General features: G+C 43.5%; 1 protein-coding gene across 1 annotated transcript in view; it reads right to left on the reverse strand.

Annotated features, from left to right (window-relative positions):
* Positions 1-20,414, reverse strand: part of LOC109874343 (matrix metalloproteinase-17) — an 81,144-nt gene that overhangs the window by 19,751 nt on the left and 40,979 nt on the right. Inside the window, exons 2-3 of the mRNA XM_020466211.2 lie at positions 15,377-15,509; positions 14,927-15,062 (exon numbers count right to left, since the gene is read on the reverse strand). Of these exons, the coding sequence (XP_020321800.1) occupies positions 14,927-15,062; positions 15,377-15,509 (269 nt within the window). The remainder of the gene's footprint in view (positions 1-14,926; positions 15,063-15,376; positions 15,510-20,414) is intronic.

The raw sequence follows: 20,414 nt of genomic DNA on the forward strand, positions 1-20,414 counted from the left end.
GGACCTCTGCTTTGAAAGCACATGTGACCGCCCTCCCAGAGCCTCTTGTCACTCTTATGAGTTGCGCCACACAAAAAGCTAGCTGATCGGCTATTTGGTGGCGAAAGTGGGGACACATCCCCATGTGCTACACACACACACACACACACACACACACACACACACACACACACACACACACACACACACACACACACACACACACACACACACACACACACACACACACACACACACACACACACACACACACACACACACACACACACAGTCCTCTTGTACACTAAGGACCCGGGGAAGAGTTGCAGGAGTACCATTTGAAGAATGTGCCAATTTGAAGGCTAGAAAAGAAATTGCAGCTCGCGACATGTTTAATTAAAAGTAGCTCTCATGCTAGAAAAGGTTGGAGACCCCTGCTCCAGAGAGATCCCTGAGTGAGTCTCTGTCAGCCCTGACCGAGACAAGTCTTCTTCTCTTTGTTCCTCTGAAAGGGACTGCCACCCCTGTCCTGAAAAACTGTCTAGGGCCGTGGGAAAATAATAGGAATTATCGCTGACACAGGGACTTAACAGTAACTCTATCCTTTAACTTTGACTCACTGGGCTGAGTAATAAATGAGAGTTAAAAAAAGATCATCGCAAAGTTAAAATGCAGTAAACTTGTGAGGTTTAAAGATAGTGTCCTTCAGCAGGATAATACTCCCGTCCCTTGATAAATCCTTTGTCAGGATCTTCCTCCATCTCCCTGTCAGAGTGGCTATCCCAGCCGTCAATCACAGCTATAATGATGACAGCACAGGGAGAAGGGTGGAATTGATGTGGTGTCCCCTCGTTATTAGTATCACTTTATGGTAACAGCCTCATCATTAGATCACCCAGCTATGGTACAATGACGATGTGATGGGGCTTCCTTAGGTTCCTTGGGTCTGTCCTTTGGTTCACATACACCCGACTCTCTCCTCCCCTACTGTATCCCTAAAATATATATTTCCTTAACACTTGTGTGTGTGTACACCACTAGACATATGTGACAACCTATACTGTATCCAACTTATCACATCACTTATCAAATGGAATTAGAGCAGTAGACAGAAAGACAGACAGATAGACATGGACCTGAATTAGAGCAGTAGACAGACTGATGGCGAGAGAGAGAGCGAGAGAGAGAGAGAGAGAGAGAGATGGAGTGAGGGAGGGAGGGAGGGAGGGGGAGAGAGAGAGAGAGAGAGAGAGAGAGGGAGGTAGGCTGCTCTGCTTTCCCCACCTATCTGTTCAGGTGATTAATACATGCACTAACGAGCAGGAGGCTGTCTGCTGGGGGATAATGGGCTAACAGTGTGTGATGAACTGGACTGTGTGTGTGTTTGTGTTTGTGTGTAGGTATGTGCTTTTGTGTGTCATTAGGAGGCCATGTCTTCTGTCTAACAATAATGTGATTTATGCTTGATTCAGCAGGCTCTGTGCGGAGGGTGTGACGCCAATGCAGATCCTCCGAAACCTTGCAGAAGCCAAATTGAGCTCAGTACGGCGATGCCTCCCAAATTTTGTTGATGGTAGGTGGGGGCGGTACATCCTGTATAAACACACTCACATTCTTGACAACTTTGACAACTTTTCACAACAAACATGGAGAACTTTGATGAAAGGCGTTCACAAATGCAAATATCTTTATGATACCTTGTGTAGGGATTTGAAAGACATGAACATGCAAATAGTCTGGGTAGCCATTTAATTAGATGTTCAGGAGTCTTCAGGCTTGGGGCTAGAAGCTGTTTAGAACTTGGACTTAGACTTGGCGCTCCGGTACCGCTTGCCTTGCGGTAGCAGAGAGAACAGTCTATGACCAGGGTGGCTGGAGTCTTGGCAGGAAGCTTGGCCCCAGTGAATTACTGAGCCGTATGCACTACCCTCTAGTGCCTTGCGGATGGAGGCCGAGCAGTTGCCATACCAGCCAGTGATGCAACCAGTCAGGATGCTCTTGACGGTGCAGCTGTAGAACCTTTTGAGGATCTGAGGACCCATGCCAAATCTTTTCAGTCTCCTGAGGGGGAATAGGCATTGTCGTGCCCTCTTCACCGTTAGTTTGTTGGTGATGTGGACCGTTAGTTTGTTGGTGATGTGGACACCAAGGAACTTGAAGCTCTCAACCTGCTCCACTACAGTCCTGTCGATGAGAATGGGGGCGTGCTCGGCTCTTGTAGTCCACAATCATCTCCTTTGTCTTGATCACGTTGAGGGAGAGGTTGTTGTCCTGGCACCACACGGCCAGGTCTCTGACCTTCTCCCTATAGGCTGTTTCGTTGTTGTCGGTGATCAGGCCTACCATTGTTGTGTCATCTGCAAACTTAATGATGGTGTTGGAGTCGTGCCTGGCCGTGCAGTCATGAGTGAACAGGGAGTACAGGAGGGGCCTGAGCACACACCCCTGAGGGGCCATGTGTTGAGGATCAGCGTGGCGGATGTGTTGTTACCTACCCTTACCACCTGGGGACGGCCATCAGGAAGTCCAGGATCCAGTTGCAGAAGGAGGTGTTTAGTGCCAGGGCCTAAGCTTATTGATGAGCTTTGAGGGGACTATGGTGTTGAACACTGAACTGTAGACAATGAATAGCATTCTCACATACGTGTTTCTTTTGTCCAGGTGAGAAAGGGCAGTGTGGAGTGCAATAGAGATTGCCTCATCTGGGGATCTGTTAGGACGGTATGTGATTCTAGGGTTTCTGGCTATAATGGTGTTGATGTGAGCCATGACCAACTTTTCAAAGCACTTCATGGATACAGACGTGATTGCTACGGGTCAGTAGTCATTTAGGCAGGTTACCTTAGTTTTCTTGGGCACAGAACAGTGTTCTTAGCCATGAATCACTACAAGTGGTGCGTTTTAAGAGGTGCAGACCAATTTATTGGATGTGTATGCTAGTGCAATGACTGGAAGTATATGGGTATCTGCTAGCATGCAGATAAAGGGCCTCAATACCAAAATCCTGAAATATTCCTTTAAGTGTTGTCTTACAGGTGACTCACAGGTAATCTTTTGACGTCAAACCAAAATCAACCAGTCTCATTCTTCAAAAAAAAATGATACAAGGACAACAAAACAACACAAGATCAATCCTCAGTTTGGGGTTTAAGATACGGTATTATATGTTTGGGTGTTCCTAAAATAGAGCCTGTTTTGGACTGGCTGTGAGCTCTGCCTCAGGCTTGGGCTGCTAGCCCACTAACAATACTATAGGCCACAGGAGGTTGGTGGCACCTTAACTGGCTCGTGGTAACGACTGCAGAGGAATATGTGGAATGGTAACAAATACATCAAACACATGGTTTCCAGGTTTCCATTCAATAAATATAGACCTATCTGTGTTAAATACATTAACTTGAACCCATTTGCAGTCCACATTGTTCTAAGTAATTGCATGTCTTCAATAGCATTTACACTGATATAGAGGCTAGGCCTACTGTACATTACATTATGTCTGAGCATAGACATGCCAAACAGTGTCAATAAGCAAGATTCCATTCATTCTTGATAAGGCCTAAACAAAGCGAAACAACATTTTGTTTTAAATATGCTGTGTCACACTTACAGGCACCATCACTTCGGGCACGTGGGCATATGATATTAAAAACAAAGCAGACTATGGAGGGTTTTACTCACATCCAAACTTCTCACAGTAGCTGAAAAAAAGATACAATATAAAGAGTAAGGGAGAATGTCCACTCACCATTGTACTGCTCCCAAAAAGGCCTACAGTTTTCTGAACATAATCGGAATCCATCTCACAGATCACAAATACATTCTCTGTTCAAATATTTTTCATTGAACACACACACGAATGGTGTATAGGTATTTTGTAGAAAAGACAAGGATGAAATTCTTATCTAAACATAAAAGAGAATACAGAAACAACAAGACCCAGAGTTCTGCTTCCAAAGTAAATAATACAAAACAATGTAAACAGAAAGATGGCAGATGTCACCCCCCCCCCCCCCCCCCCCCGCCCCTTACCTCCCCACAGCACTGAATGGTCCAAGTAAGAGAGGAGAGGCTGACACTTTCAGACACTCCCAGGATGATCAGAAGCTTGTCTAGGGTCAATTGAAGTCTCTAGAACTTCAGAGACTATCCTAACATTTATCACACATAGGGGAGGTATCAGGAAATATTCTATGCAGCTTAGGTTTTGGAATAGTGTAATCTGTGTAAGATCTTGAATTGTATGAGACGGTGTCTGGAGTTAATGGAGCAGGTGTGGATATACTCCAAGCTCTCTTCCCAGTCTGCTACAGAAATGTTAGTGCCTAGCTTTTCTTCCCATTTTGCCTTAATGGCATCTGTAGATGGTGTGCTAACAGATTGAAAAGAATCATATAGACGAGATATTAGTTTGCCTGAGGTGGGACAAATGTTGATGCATCTGTCAAACATGGAAGGTTTAGCATTTCTAAATGTAGGAAGATGTTTTCTAACATAGTCTCTAATCTGTAAGTATCTGAAAAAGTTACTTCTGGGAAGATTATAGATTTCCTTCAACAAATCAGAGGCAAAGGTCCCTTCTATATATATTGTAGATCCCCTGAGGTATTGATCTCTAGTTCTCCCCATCGCTCAAAGGTGTTATCAAGGTTAGAGGGGGCAAAGGAGGGAATCCTGGCAACAGGGAGCAGGAATGATATTGGTGTAGGGTCAAAGTGGACTTTAATTTCCTTCCTGAGAATTGATTCTATATCCTGAGAATGTACCAAACAAATGAATCAAATCTAGAATAGCTTGAATACTAGACTGGGGTTCTGTTACATAGAGGAGAATGTCATCTGCGTATAGAGAAATCTTATTTAGAGTATCTTTAGTATTATAGCCGTGTATTGCTGCATGAGATCTGATCGCCTGAGCGAGAGGTTCAATAATTAGAGCAAAAAGCAGAGGCAACAGCGCACAACCTTCCCCCTCTATAAAGGTTAAATCGGGGCGACAATGATTGGTTAATGAGTATTCTCGCACAGGGGTTCCTATATAAAAGCTGGATTCATTTTGTGATCCTATCTCCAATATTGAATAGATAGGACCACTCAACTTGGCCAAAGCCCTTTTCGGGCGTCCAGAGATATAACGGCAATGTCCACATTGGGTAACCTCTGAGAATACATCATGTTGAAGAGGCGCCTGAGATTGAAGAATGAGTTTCTGTTAGGGGATAAAGCCAGTCTGGTCCGAATGGACCAATTTTCCCAATAAAGTGCTAAGCCTGTTAGCCAGAGTTTTTGCGCAAATCTTTTGGTCTGTATTAAGGAGAGATATTGGTCTGTATGACCCTACCACTTCCGTATCTTTACCCTTTCTATGAACAACTGTAATAAACGCCTCATCGAAAGTAGGAGGGAGATCTCCATCCTCAATGGCCTGAATCAACATTTTGTGCAGGTAGGGAGAATATTGCTGAATGTTTTATAGGGAATCCATCTGGGCCCGGGGTCTTGCCACTCTTTAGAGATGTAATTGTTGTAATCTTTAGAGATGTAATTGTTTCTTGAATTTCTCCAAGAGATATTACCTTATTCAGGAAGTTGGAATCTTCCTGGTTCAGGGCAGGGAGATTACAGTCCTCCAAAAAGTTTAGCATAATTAAGGGATTAGGATCTGCTTTAGATGTCTCGTAAAACTGACGAAATCTGTCATTGATGTCCTTGGGGGAAGAGAGTAATTCCCCAGTTGTAGATTTAACTTTGTGATCATTCGGTTACTCTCAGTTTTTCGAAGTTGTCTGGCAAGTAATTTGTGTGGTTTGTTACCACACTCAAAATATTTTTGCTTGGTATAGAGAAAAGATTCAGCAATTTTAGTTGAGATAATCTGATTATATTCAAATTTCAAAGTGTTCATAAAAAAAAAAATCTCCTTAGATGGATGACTAACATTCTCCCTATCCAGTAAGTGAATTTGTCCCTCCAAATCTACTCATTTCTCTCTGTTTTGCCTACTCCTGGCAGCCTGAATGGAGATGATACAGCCTCTCAAATAAGCCTTCACTGTTTCCCAGGCAGGGTAGCCTAGTGGTTAGAGCATTGGACTAGTAACAGGAAGGTTGCAGGTTCAAACCCCCGAGCTGACAAGGTACAAATTTGTCGTTCTGCTCCTGAACACGCAGTTAACCCACTGTTCCTAGGCCGTCATTGACTGACTTGCCTAGTCAAATAAAATTTAAAAAACAATAATGCTGGGGTTAGTCTCTGTAATGTAGTTGGTACAGTTCCAATGCAAAAGTATTCATCCCCCTTGGTGTTTTTCCTATTTTGTTGCATTACAACCTGTCATTTAAATGGATTTTTATTTGGATTTCATGTAATGGACATACACAAAATAGTCCAAATTGGTGAAGTGAAAAAAAAAATACTTGTGAGGACCAAAGCACAGCGTGGTACGTGTTCGTCATGTAAATTCGAAACTGAACACTAAAATGCAAAAACAACAAAGAGACAACCGAAACAGCTCCGTCAGGAACAACACACACTAAACAGAAATGAACTACCCACAAACACCAGGTGGGAACAGGCTACCTAAGTATAGTTCTCAATCAGAGACAATGATAGACAGCTGCCTCTGATTGGGAACCATACCAGGCCAGACACAGAAATACAAAAACATAGAACAAAAACATAGAATGCCCACCCCAACTCACGCCCTGACCAAACTAAAATAGAGACATAAAAAAGGAACAGCGGAGATTGGAGTGTCTGTCCATAGTACCACTTTAAGCCGTACACTCCACAGAGCTGGGCTTTACAGAAGAATAGCCAGAAAAAAGCCATTGCTTAAAGAAAAAAATAAGCAAACATGTTTGGTGTTTGCCAAAATGCATGTGGGAGACTCCTCAAACATATGGAAGAAGGTACTCTGGTCAGATGAGACTAAAATTGAGCTTTTTGGCCATCAAGGAAAACGCTACTTCTGGCACAAACCCAACACCTTGCGTCACCCCGAGAACCCCATCCCCACAGTGAAGCATGGTGGTGGCAGCATCATGCTGTGGGGATGTTTTTCCATCGATAGGGGCTGGGAAACTGGTCAGAATTTAAGGAATGATGGATGGCGATAAATACAGGGAAATTCTTGAGGGAAACCTGTTTCAGTCTTCCAGAGATTTTTGACTGGGATGGAGGTTCACCTTCCAGCAGGACAAAGACCTTAAGCATACTGTTAAAGCAACCCTCAAGTGGTTTAAGGGGAAACAGTTAAATGTCTTGGAATGGCCTAGTCAAAGCCCAGACCTCAATCCAATTGAGAATCTGTTGTATGTCTGAAAGATTGCTCTACACCAGCGGAACCCATCCAACTTGAAGGAGCTGGAGCAGTTTTGTGCCAAGCTTATAGAGACATACCCCAAGAGATTTGCAGCTGTAATTGCTGCAAAAGGTGGCTCTACAAAGTATTAACTTTGGGGGGGTGAATAGTTATGCACACTCAAGTTCTGTTTTTTTTGTCTTATTTCTTGTTTGTTTCACAATAAAAAATATCTTGCATCTTCAAAGTGGTAGGCATGTTGTGTAACTCAAATGATACAAACCTCCCCAAAATCCATTTTAATTCAAGGTTACAAGGCAAAAAATAGGGAATTGCCAAGGGGGTGAATACTTTCGCAAGTCACTGTAAGTGCCATCCTGGGTCGACCCATGAGATAAGCAAGCTATAACATCTCAAGGTTATATTGCGTGAACAATGCTGGTCTAAACATAAACCATCTGCAACCGATATAGACAACAGTACATTTACATATTACATATGTGTATATATGTGCGCATGTACACATGCACATACATGCGCGCACACACACACACACACACACACACACACACACACACACACACACACACACACACACACACACACACACACACACACACACACACACACACACACACACACACACACACACACACACACACACACACACACACAGACATATATATACATACAGTTGAAGTCTGAAGTTTACATACACTTTAGCCAAATACATTTGAACTCAGTTTTTCACAATTCCTGACATTTAATCCTAGTAAAAAGTCCATGTCTTAGGTCAGTTAGGATCACCACTTTATTTTAAGAATGTGAAATGTCAGAATAATAGTAGAGAGAATGATTTATTTCAGCTTTAATTTCTTTCATCATATTCCCAGTGGGTCAGAAGTTGACATACACTCAATTAGAATTTGGTAGCATTGCCTTTAAATTGTTTAAAACTTCATAAGCCTTGGGGTCCCACTAACGGGACAACTTCTGGTGAAACTGGAGCTAAGTTAAAATAAATAATCATAAAAATTATGGATATTAAACATTTAGGTACATACAAGTGTCTTACATCGGTTGAAAGCTTACATTCTTGTTAATCCAACTGCACGGTCCGATTTACAGTAGCTATTACAGCGAAAGCATGCCATGCGATTGCTTGAGGACGGTGCCCCACTTCAAAATATTTTTCCACCGGCACAGGTTTCATAAATTCACAAATAGCGATTAAATATTCACTTACTATTTGAAAATCCTCCTCTGATTTGTCATCCAAAGGGTCCCAGGTATAACATGTAGTGTCATTTTGTTAGATAAAATCCTTCTTTATATCCCAAAAAGTCAGTTTAGCTGGCGCCATCGATTTGAGTAATCCTCTCGTTCAACATGCAGAGAAAGGAATCTGAAAATCTACCGCTAAACTTTGTTTCAACAAGTCAAAATACATGTCTATTTACTCCTCAGATACCCTAAAATGTAATCAAACTATAATATTTCTTACGGAAAGAAGTATGTTCAATAGGAACAGGTGCGCCTTAGCAGGTGAGTCTTGACTTCATCGCGCGCCCAAACACAAATTTCCAAAACTGTGTCCCTGTACTAAAACTCACATTTCTTATTTGTTTGGGAAGTTACAAGCCTAAAACCTTGAGCATACACTGCTGACACCCTGTGGAAGCCATAGGAATTGCATCCTGGGAGCTAGAATTCAGTATTCCCCTTTAGTTTCAATTGTAAGAGCATGGTCTCTCAAAAAAACAATTCTGGTTGGTTTTTCTTTGGATTTGTGCCTTACATATCTATTGTGTTCATAATTGTAACATTTCTACAAACTTCAAAGTGTTTTCCTTCCAATAATACCAATTATATGCATATCCTGGCTTCAGGGCCTGAGCAACAGCCAGTTTACTTTGGGCACATCAGTCATGCGGAAACTGAGAAAAAGGGACCTAGCCCTATGAAAACTTGGGTCAAACGTTTTGGGTAGCCTTCCACAAGCTTCCCACAATAGGTTGGTTGAATTTTGGCCCATTCCTCCTGACAGAGCTGGTGTAACTGAGTCAGTTTGTAGGCCTCCTTGCACGCACACACTTTTTCAGTTCTGCCCACAAATTTTCTATAGGATTGAGGTCAGGGCTTCATGATGGCCACTTGTTGTCCTTAAGCCATTTTACCACAACTTTGGAAGTATGCTTGGGGTCATTGTCCATTTGGAACACCTATTTGTGACCAAGCTTGAGATGTTGCTTCAATATATCAACATAATTTTCCTTTCTCGTGATGCCATCTATTTTGTGAAGTGCGCCAGTCCTTCCTGCAGCAAAGCACCCCCACAACATGTTGCTGCCACCCCCGTGCTTCACGGTTGCGATGGTGTTCTTCGACTTGCAAGCCTCCCCCAAACATAACGATGGTCATTATGGCCAAACAGTTCTATTTTTTGTTTCATCAGACCAGAGGACATTTCTCCAAAAAGTATGATCTTTGTCCCCATTTGCAGTTGCAAACCGTAGTCTGGCTTTTTTTATGGTGGTGTTGGAGCAGTGGCTTCTTCTTTGCTGAGCGGCCTTTCAGGTTATGTCGATATAGGACTCGTTTTACTGTGGATATAGATACTTTTGTACCTGTTTCCTCCAGCATCTTCACAAGTTAGTTTGCTGTTGTTCTGGGATTGATTTGCACTTTTCGCACCAAAGTACGTTCATCATCTTCCGGAGCAGTATGACGGCTGTGTGGTCCCATGGTGTTTATACTTGTGTACTATTGTTTGTACAGATGAACGTGGTACCTTCAGGAGTTTGGAACTTGCTCCCAAGGATGAACCAGACTTCTGGAGGTCTACAATACATTTTCTGAGGTCTTGGCTGATTTATTTTGATTTTCCCATGATGTCAAGCAAAGAGGCACTGAGTTTGAAATTAGGCCTTGACATACATCCACAGGTACACTACTAGTTGACTCAAATAATGTCAATTAGACTATCAGAAACCTCTAAAGCCATGACATCATTTTCTGGAATTTTCCAAGCTGTTTAAAGGCACAGTCAACTTAGTGTATGTAAACTTCTGACCCACCGGAATTGTGATACAGTGAATTATAAGTGAAATAATCTGTCTGTAAACAATTGTTGGAAAAATTACTTGTGTCATGCACAAAGTAGATGTCCTATCCTGACTTGCCAAAACTATAGTTTGCTAACAAAAAATTTGTGGAAAGGTTGAAAAATGTGTTTTAATGACTCCAACCTAAGTGTACGTAAACTTCCGACTTCAACTGTATGCACACACAAACATTTATACCAAAAACTAAATTAAAATATTCACATGATAATAATAATAAAATGCTAAGAGAAAAAAATAAAGTATATAGTATAAATAATTATTATATGTACACACACCTACAAATATATACAAAAACACCACAGGAGGCTGGGTGGAACCTAATGGGTAGAAGGGGCCTGCGCAATGACAGAAACAGAATGGCACAAAACTCCAACATGATATCCAGGTGTCTGATGCCACCCCATCTGCCCCGCCCCAACCATCACCACCAGTCCTCTGCCAACAATAAATAAAAGGTATGATAATAATAATAGTAATAATAATAATGCAAGATTTAAACAAATAAATAAAAATAATAATACAAATAAATATATAAATAATAAATAAATAATGCAAGACTCGAGAAATAAATAAATAATGAAACAAAACAAAAATGGGGGACGAGAAGAATATCCATCTGAAAGCGTCAATGATCGAACCTGGCAAGCCACTCGAACCTCCAACGACAGGGCAGTCGTCCAGCCAGAATGAAAGTGAAATGAAAGTGAAAGGAAAGCTCTGACCGCCCTCCATTGGCCCGGCTAAGTGTCTAATATGTCAGAGAGCAACAATAAAACTACAGTCGGCAGCCCTTGCTGAGACAGTTTAATAAGATTTCACCCACTATGGCACAGTATGGATTTGAGTCCATGAGCAGACTCTAACACACAATGACAAGGCGCTCTAACCCGTACGGGGGATTGCTGTATACTCCAGAATGAACTTCTCTGCGTCCAAAACCGAGGAGAGCGGGGGGGGGGGGGTAACGGTTGGCACGGGGACAAGAGATGATAACTGGGCGAGGACGTTGGCCCTGGCACGGAGACAAGAACGTGATGTGAACGGTCCAGCAGCGGATCCGAAGCCAAAACATCCGATCCCATTGTATCCCTCAATAGCTTGGCGAAGAAGTCGGTGGGGCGAGAGCCAGCCTCCACTCCCTCTGCCTGACCAACAACGTGAAGGTTATGACGTCTGGACAAACCGACCACTTTCACAGAAAGCCCCTGCACACTCTCCTGCAAGGATGTGCACAGCTTCTCTAAGTCGTCGATCCTAGGATTGAATTCAGAAGCCTTCTCAAGGTCCACAATACTCTGGCCCTACGAAGAAACTTTTCAAGTGGTGCTCTCGATTTTGGTGTCCAGTTCAGCAATAGTAGCTTTAAAACACGTAGTTCTCCCAGAGCCTGAATAAGTTCTGAAAGTGTCACGTTACTACCGGGCCTTCCGCCATGTCTGTCTCGTTGTTTGGTGGAGAGGAGGCCTCCGATGAGGATTTATTGTCCTTTAGTCGCCTATTACCCAGCATGTTCACATAAAAATGTACAATATTGTACTAGAAAGAAACGAATGTTGTAAAAAGTAAAGTAGGTTTCAGTTAGAATGTTTCACAAACACAGCCGTTCACTCCAACATGCTAGCTCCGCCCCTTCAATCAGTTTTTTTTAACAACAACAATAAATAAATGTAAAATGTAACCAGGATACAAAGACTCTTTGTTATAGTAGGGAGGGCCTGGGGTTTGAACATATTAAACGGAAAACAAGCAATTGTTACGGGTTACAGATAACTTCTAAATACGATGGGCGTGACATGTAGCCTACATCATGGAGGGGGTATAACGCACGAGACCTGCATGGCTAAAATAATGTGGGCCTGTCTACAATGCAGAGATAAAAATGGAATGTTACTCCTCTCAAACTTGATATTTTTATAGATCTTTGGTGATTTAAGATTGATTTTCAAGCGGTCTCAGGAGCCAAACTAAATACATGTCAAAGGCACATTAGTCTACTCTTGTTCCATGCGAATATGGACAGTGTGCGTCATGGATGGATAGGCTGTGTTTCCACTCTCAATATTCATGGCATAACCAACTGCGTTACCTCTAAAAACAGTTTTTGTTTGGTCTTAAATATCCCTACCATCGCTGCCTGATATTAGAACTTTGGATCATGTTGTAAAGGACAAGTCAAAAATATTTCCACCCCTCCCATCTGAGTGCAAGTGTGCTGATATAAGACAGGTAAATTGCCAAACCTGGCGTTAGGGCTTGAAAATGACAGTTTTTAGATGATGAAATTGCAAACTAATGTGCGTTTGACACTAGCGCCGCCTTAACGCCAGCTGAAAATAGCTCCCTACTTATGTATATGTGGAACTCTATTGAAGTGTGTTTTGTGTGTGTATCGCTCCAAACACAGCTCCCAGCCAAGCCCCTGCCCCATGACCCTCTGCTCTACACCAGCCCCTTATCTCCAGCGCTCTCAAACAAACCATTAAGGAACATTATTACAGTGTTTGAGCCCTGACCTTACTCTCACTGGGGCTGGTAGACCCGAGGCCAGTCTGTGACTGAGAGCAGTAAGTAGAACTGACTGAGAGAGAACTTCACCTGTTTAAAGAACTTCTGTCGACTCTTTAGATGACTGGAGGAACATGGATTCAAGCTTATTTTCTGGGATGCTTTCATTTGCACGGTGCAAGACTGGGTTTAAGTCAACAGATAATCAATGGGTGCTACTTTCCAAACCCCCAGGTAAAGAAGCATATAGAAGATCTGCTTGGTCTCTGAGCTCTACAGCCCAAACCATAAAATCTGTGAGAGAAAACTCCAGCTCCCCATCCAGTGAGCACAGTGTTTTCAGGACTCTGTACAAATCAGTACTAGTGTTAATACAAACACATTCTCCCTGGTCTCAACAGACAGTCAGGCTGCCAGCAGACAGTAGAGGTGAGAGGAGAGCAGGAGCAAGCAGACAGGAGCAAGGCATATGATTGGCACTAGAATGCAGGTGAAAGAAGGAGAGAGGGAGAGAGAGCACGAGAGAGGGAAAAAAGGAAAGAGATAGATACAACTGCAGGATCTGTCAATGAGGGGGAAGAAAGGTGTGTGTGTGTGTCTGTGTGTGTGTGTGTGTGTGTGTGTGTGTGTGTGTGTGTCTGTGTTTGTGTGTGTGTGTACGTGTGTGTGTGTGTCTGTGTTTGTGTGTGTGTGTACGTGTGCATGTGAGAGAGGCTATGTAGGTGTCAGCAACTTACGCACGCACACAGAAATGTTCCATACGCACAAAAAGCGTATTTCTCTAAAAGTTGGTGCACAAATGTGTTTACATCCCTGTTAGTGAGTATTTATCCTTTGCCAAGATAATCCATCCACCTGACAGTTGTGGCATATCAAGAAGCTGATTAAACTGCATGAGCATTACACAGGTGCATCTTTCACTGGGGACAATAAAATGCCAGTCTAGAAGGTGCAGTTTTGTCTAACAACACAATGCCACAGATGTTTTAGGTTTTGAGGGAGTGTGCAATTGGTATTTTTTTGGTATTTTTTTTATTTTACCTTTATTTAACTAGGCAAGTCAGTTAAGAACAAATTCTTATTTTCAATGACGGCCTAGGAACAGTGGGTTAACTGCCTGTTCAGGGGCAGAACGACAGATTTGTACCTTGTCAGCTCGGGGGTTTGATCTTGCAACCTTCCGGTTACTAGTCCAACGCTCTAACCACTAGGCTACGCTGCCGCCCCAATATGGTATGCTGACTGCAGGAATGTTCACCAGAGCTGTTGCCAGAGAATTGAATGTTCATGTCTCAACCAACGTTGTTTTAAAGAATTTGGCAGCACGTCCAACTGGCCTCACAACCTCACACCATGTGTAACCACGCCAGCCCAGGACCTCCACAACCGGCTTCTTCACCTGCGGGATCATCTGAGACCAGCCACCCGGACAGCTGATGTAACCGAGGAGTAATTCTGTCTGTAATATAGCCCTTTTGTGGGGATAAACATATTCGAATTTGCTGGGTCTGGCTCCCAAGTGTGTGGGCCTATGCCGTCCCAGGCCAGCCCATGGCTGCTCCGCTGCCCAGTCATGTGAAATCCATAGATTAGGGCCTAATGAATGAATTTAAATGTACTGATTTCCTTATTGAAATTGTTGCATGTTGCAATTATATTTTTGCTCAGTATAGTAATGGTTTCCCTCCCCCTTGCTTCCCTTCCCAATGACCCTGGCCTGCACACACATCCATCTGCAGTCCAGCACAGCGGTCCGCATTTCACCCATTTCATAAAGTAACCTCACACATCCAACGCTGATCCTCCCTGAAATCCAACACACCTGCTCAACACCATGTGCATCATTAGCCATGGACTAGATTGTACATGCAAAGCAGGTTATGTGTTCCATACCATCCCTGTTACCATACTCTCTACCATACCCAGTCCACTCTACATCTCCCCGGTCAGCCTCACACTGGTAGCACACAGACTGACGTTGTGGCCAGGTGGGTTTATTCTATTGTAGTGTACTGTACCTCCAGGAGAGGTGTCTCTTGCTCCACTTGTTCTGGGGCGTCAGGGCTCGTCTCCTGCGGCCCACCACCGCCTCTGTCTCAGACAGGTCCGGGAGGGAACACCTCGGGGTCTTCATCAGGCCCAGGGTGGCTTGGTCTGAGCAGGGGATCAGATACGCAGATGTACAAGTTCATTTTGAGTAGTGAACTAGTGAGCATGTCGACCCATTAATCAATTAAAGCTGTATTGTTTTAGCAGAACGTAAACAAGACAAAGATAAAGACAAAGATAGTGTGTGCATACGTGCCACACACACACACACACACACACACACACACACACACACACACACACACACACACACACACACATACACACACACACACACACACACACACACACACACACACACACACACACACACACACACACACACACACACACACACACACACACACACACACACGCACCTAGCACTCCGGTCTCCTCCAGTCCTCCAAACTTCTGCATAGCTTTGATGGCTTTGGTCAGGGCCTCCTTGGTCTGGAGCTGTCCAGTCACCGGGTCAGGGGGTGGGAGATACCCAAACTTACTCAGCCAGTCCTGGAGGAGACAAAACAGGAAGTGTTAAGGACCATTCCAGCCATTCCAAACCCCTGTAAATGTGTCAGTGTTATGAATGTGCAGGTGTGTGTGTTTAAACATCTACAGTATATATTTGATGTGTGTTTGAGCACGTGCATGAGAATATTTGAGGTTATACAACGGGTGTGTCTAATTCTAGATGCTGATTGGTTAAAACTGGATTCCAGCAGGTGTCTATTCCACAAGTTACCACCGGCTAAATCTATGACGTTAAAATGCCTATTTACTCTGTTCCATCTGATTGCGCAATACAGTGTCTCATCAGCCCAGCCAGGCAATTTATAAACTTGATCTCCACTGTAAAAAGCATCTAGACATTATCTCAGATTTCTTTTAGACTTACATTTAGTTTTCAACAGCGGAGATTTGTATGAACCTTGCTGTCTGTCTCTCTGACATTTGCAACATTGTTTAAATATTGAAATTCAATTCAATTCAATTCAATTCAAAGCTGTCCCATAGTAATGAACGTGCCAGGATTCGGGACAAGACAGTCTGGTAGCTTTTCTCAACTAGTCGAAATCATGAATCAGCATCAGTTTTGTGGATATATACAAATAAATCCCATTAGAGAAACACAAAATACAGTTAGTTTGCTGTCATTCCAGATTCAATTTGAAGTGATTGCTGTCTAAGTTAGTTGGCTAGCTTCTCTGAACAGTGTCCTGGCGGGAGAGCAAATTTCCTATGCCAGGCGAAATCGTGCATCATTAGCTCATTGTTATAGATGTATTCTGTTATTCTGGCTGCACTGTTTGATGTGACTGTGTTAGCCGAAGTTGTCTAGCTAGCAAGCGAGGGATAAGAACATTGGGAAAGGGAAGGGAAATGGGAAGCCTAGTCAGCTGCACTAATCTGAGAGTTAATCATGTCTGGCTAAAATGAAAGTTAAGTACTGACATCCTCTCTAACCACTCAAGCATTTTCTCCTCCATCTCTGAGCATGCAGTCAGAGTTGGTTAGTTTTAAATGGGCTTTTGATCAGCGTTGAGTGATGAACGACTTGCATCGATAGCCAGGACCCCCCCCCCTTCTATTGACAACACTCCACAAATTCCATTACCCAAATTGCTTTGTGCTTACACCGCAATCCTACCGATGATATGTGCCTCCCCATCCATGGTATTAGCAGAGTTCAGGGCTGCAAACTGGGGAAAGTTTCTGGTGCAACGTTTAAGGACTCTTAACTTTTACTAGGAAGCACATGAAGTTAAGTTTTCTATTCAAAAGGTACAAATCCTTCTACCTCAATACATTACAAATACATTTAAAAAATCATTTGATAATGTGATGTCAATTTGAAGTGATTCATAACTCCAGCTAACGAACAAAACTAGAAAGTTAGTCACCATGACTACACTAATCAGTGTGTGTGTGTGTGTGTGTGTGTGTGTGTGTGTGTGTGTGTGTGTGTGTGTGTGTGTGTGTGTGCGCAAGCATGTGTTTGACATCTCAAGTCTTGGAGTGTGAAAGCGAAAAGTGACACTTCTGAAAGTGTTGATTCTGTGAGCAATGTGTTTGCACAACAGCAGTGCTGTCAAACTAAACCAGGGCACTCTGCCTTCCTTCTTGCTTAACTCAGCAGCAAGCTCACTATATAACCACACAATACCACATGTGGACACACAAACACAGCCACTGGCCCAGAGCCTCAGTCTATTGCCTGACCTATGGAAGCCAATCTAACACATCTGATAGCTGCAAAGGCTACTGGAGAAAGAAGGAAAAGGGAAAAAGTTGGCATCTATAGCAGCTGAATTAGAAGAATGACGACATCAGCATTTCACTCGTCTGCTGACTGGAGAGTGGAGAGAATGGAGAGAGATGTTTTGTGAGTCGAGGGGTTTTGGGCGGTACTGGGCCATTCTGCTGAGCTTATAGGTTCTGTGTTGCCCAAAAGTCCAACTGCCACCACACAAATCAAGTTTTTAATGTATTAGATTCAGTAGAACAAGTGTTTGGTAAACTATGAGTGCCTATTGTATAAATCTAAAGCTTTTCATACTGTACACTGGCTTGTGCATTCCCTATGCTGACTCTGAGACACACCTAATACCCATAGAGAGAGAGAAAGGACAGCCCCTATGGAGGACAACAAGTAATATCCTCTCCTCTCTTCTCCTCTTTCTATCACTAAATTCCAGTCTCATGTTGACTGTGGTGTGCTACACTCCCTGCTGACACTGTTTGTGTGTTGACCAATCATCCAGCTGTGTCTCTCTGTGGAGAGAGGGCTCACTCGGTCTCTCTCTGTGTGTGTGTCTGTGTGTGCATGTGTGTGTGTGTGTGTGTGTGTGCGCGTGTGTACATGAGTTTATGTTTATGTGTGTGTGTGTGTGTGTGTGCGTGTGTACATGAGTTTATGTTTATGTGTGTGTGTGTGTGACGGTTTCTCTCTCTCCCTCTGTCTTTCTGTCTGTGTCTGTGTATGTGTGAGTGTGTGCATGAGTTTGTGTGTGTGGGTGTGTGTGTGCGTGCGTGTGTGTGTGTGTGTGTGTGTGTGTGTGTGTGTGTGTGTGTGTGTGTGTGTGTGTGTGTGTGTGTGTGTGTGTGTGTGTGTGTGTGTGTGTGTGTGTGTGTGTGTGTGTGTGTGTGAGTGAGTGACTGAGTGACTGAGTGACTGAGTGACTGAGTGAGTGAGACTGCTCTCCTCCTCTGGCTGGCTGGGAAATCGATGCATGACAAGTTAGTATACACAGCTCCTCCATGGCATTGACCAGGCACTGTTATCAACTACAGTGCGGGCTCCTTCAGCACTGGGAGATGAGATTCCTATCACCCGCAACAACACAACACAGCCACACCAGGACACCCACACTGCCACAGTCCTTTCATCTACTTACCCAACTCTAAACCAGCCTCTGATTAAAAGGCTAGGACAAAAACCAGCATACACTGTTGAGAATCAGAGGTATACCCCACTGGGCTGATGGGCTGATGGAGAAAGGGAATACCAATATAATCATATGAGATTTGACTCAATCACAGCGCAGATGATCTCACCCTACATAATCAGTCCATTACTCTAGCAATGAGAAAACCAGCTTCCAACAAAAAAGCTATGCAGACAGGCACGTTGTCCTCTCCTTGAGTTACTTACAGTAAGAGACCTGAACTATAAGTGTGTGTGTGTGTGTGTGTGTGTGTGTGTGTGTGTGTGTGTGTGTGTGTGTGTGTGTTTGTTTGTTTGTGTGTGTGGGTGTGTGTCTGTGTGCACAAAAGCTCAGGAATGGGATGGGTATGTCCTCACTAACAAGCAAAAAAGCCAATTTGTTTAGGCTACACATCAAGCGAGAAAGAGAGAGAGAAAGAGAGAGAAAGAGAGAGAGAAACAGAGAACCTCATAAGACATCACAGTAAAATGGAGGGATGTATTGCAAAAGGAAATAGCAAAATGGCATTATACTGGGAATGATGAGTTAATCTGTGGACATCGGAGAGCTGGAGTTAAGATCAGACTGAATGGTGGATTGGCCACTGTGGGTGAAAAGCCAGCACTTGAGGAAATTAGGAATATATGTATAATTATTTAATAACATGCACCATACATGTGAGAGAAAGTAGCTGTATGTAGCAGTAGAAGTATTGTTGTCTGTTAGATTGTTCCAATCAGGGTAGGGATGGCAGGGTTGGGGGAAAATACAAGGGGAATTATAAATGATGCAAACAGTTGATATTGATAGAACCCACAATCTATCTGCAAGATTAAATCTGCTCTACCCCCCCAATGAAAAAAAAATCCCAGAGAGTCTAGGGGCAATAACAGTCTGGATCACCTCCAACATGTCGTCCTCCAACAAATTGAAAACCTACAGCAAGGTTGATGTTAGTTTAGCTGTAAGGCAAAACAAAAAGCTGAGTGTGTGTGTGCCTTTGTCCTTGTGTGTACAGTATTTTATTCAGACCTTGCTGCGGCATGCTGCTGTGTGGAATCTCACTTGACCTTTGGGGTCTTTAATGACAAAACAAAGCAGACATATCGATCCTCCTGAATCTGTCCTACCTGCAGCATTTGTCTTCCACTATCTTACCATTTCATTTTCTCTCTCCGTCTCTCTGTCTCTCTCTCTCCCTCTCTCTCTCTCTCTCTCTCTCTCTCTCTCTCTCTCTCTCTCTCTCTCACCCCATTCTCTTTGCCTACTTGCTGCCTCTGTCTTCTACTATCATACAATTTCCCTTACTTCCCTTTTCCCCTTCTCTCACTGTCACCCCCCCCTGTCCTTTCCTCCTTCTCTCTCTTCCCTCTCTCTTCTCTGTCTGACAGTTTAACCTGGCATGATGTCTGGCTCTGTGCCACTCACCAGATACAGTGAAAGGTTAATAGGCAGATTGGATAGGGAGGAGAGACACAGGGGGCTTCATCCATAGGCCTATTGCATGTAAAGTTAAAGAGCACCCCTGAGGGTTGACAGGCGATGGGTACAGGGAGGAGGGGCGAACAAAACCAAACTCTGCTACAGTCTCAGAGTAATAATCAAAGTTTTGGCTTCAGAAACACTTCTGAAAGATACAATAAAAGGATTTTTTTTCAGGTCTGTCTGGCCAAAAATAATAATAATTAAAGAACGCAGAGAGAGAAAGAGAGAGAGAGAGCGAGAGAGAGAGAGGGGAGAGAGAGAGCGAGAGAGAGAGGGAGAGAGAGAGCGAGAGAGAGAGAGGGAGAGAGAGAGAGGGAGAGAGAGAGGGAGAGAGAGAGGGAGAGAGAGAGAGAGAGAGAGAGAGGGGAGAGAGAGAGAGGGAGAGGAGAGGGGAGAGAGAGAGGAGTAGAGAGAGAGAGAGAGAGAGAGAGAGAAGAGAGAGAGAGCGAGAGAGCGAAGAGAGAGAGAGAGGAGAGAGAGAGAGAGAGAGAGAGAGAGAGGGAGA

Source organism: Oncorhynchus kisutch, linkage group LG29 (genome assembly GCF_002021735.2).
Source record: "Oncorhynchus kisutch isolate 150728-3 linkage group LG29, Okis_V2, whole genome shotgun sequence".
Taxonomy (NCBI): domain Eukaryota; kingdom Metazoa; phylum Chordata; class Actinopteri; order Salmoniformes; family Salmonidae; genus Oncorhynchus; species Oncorhynchus kisutch.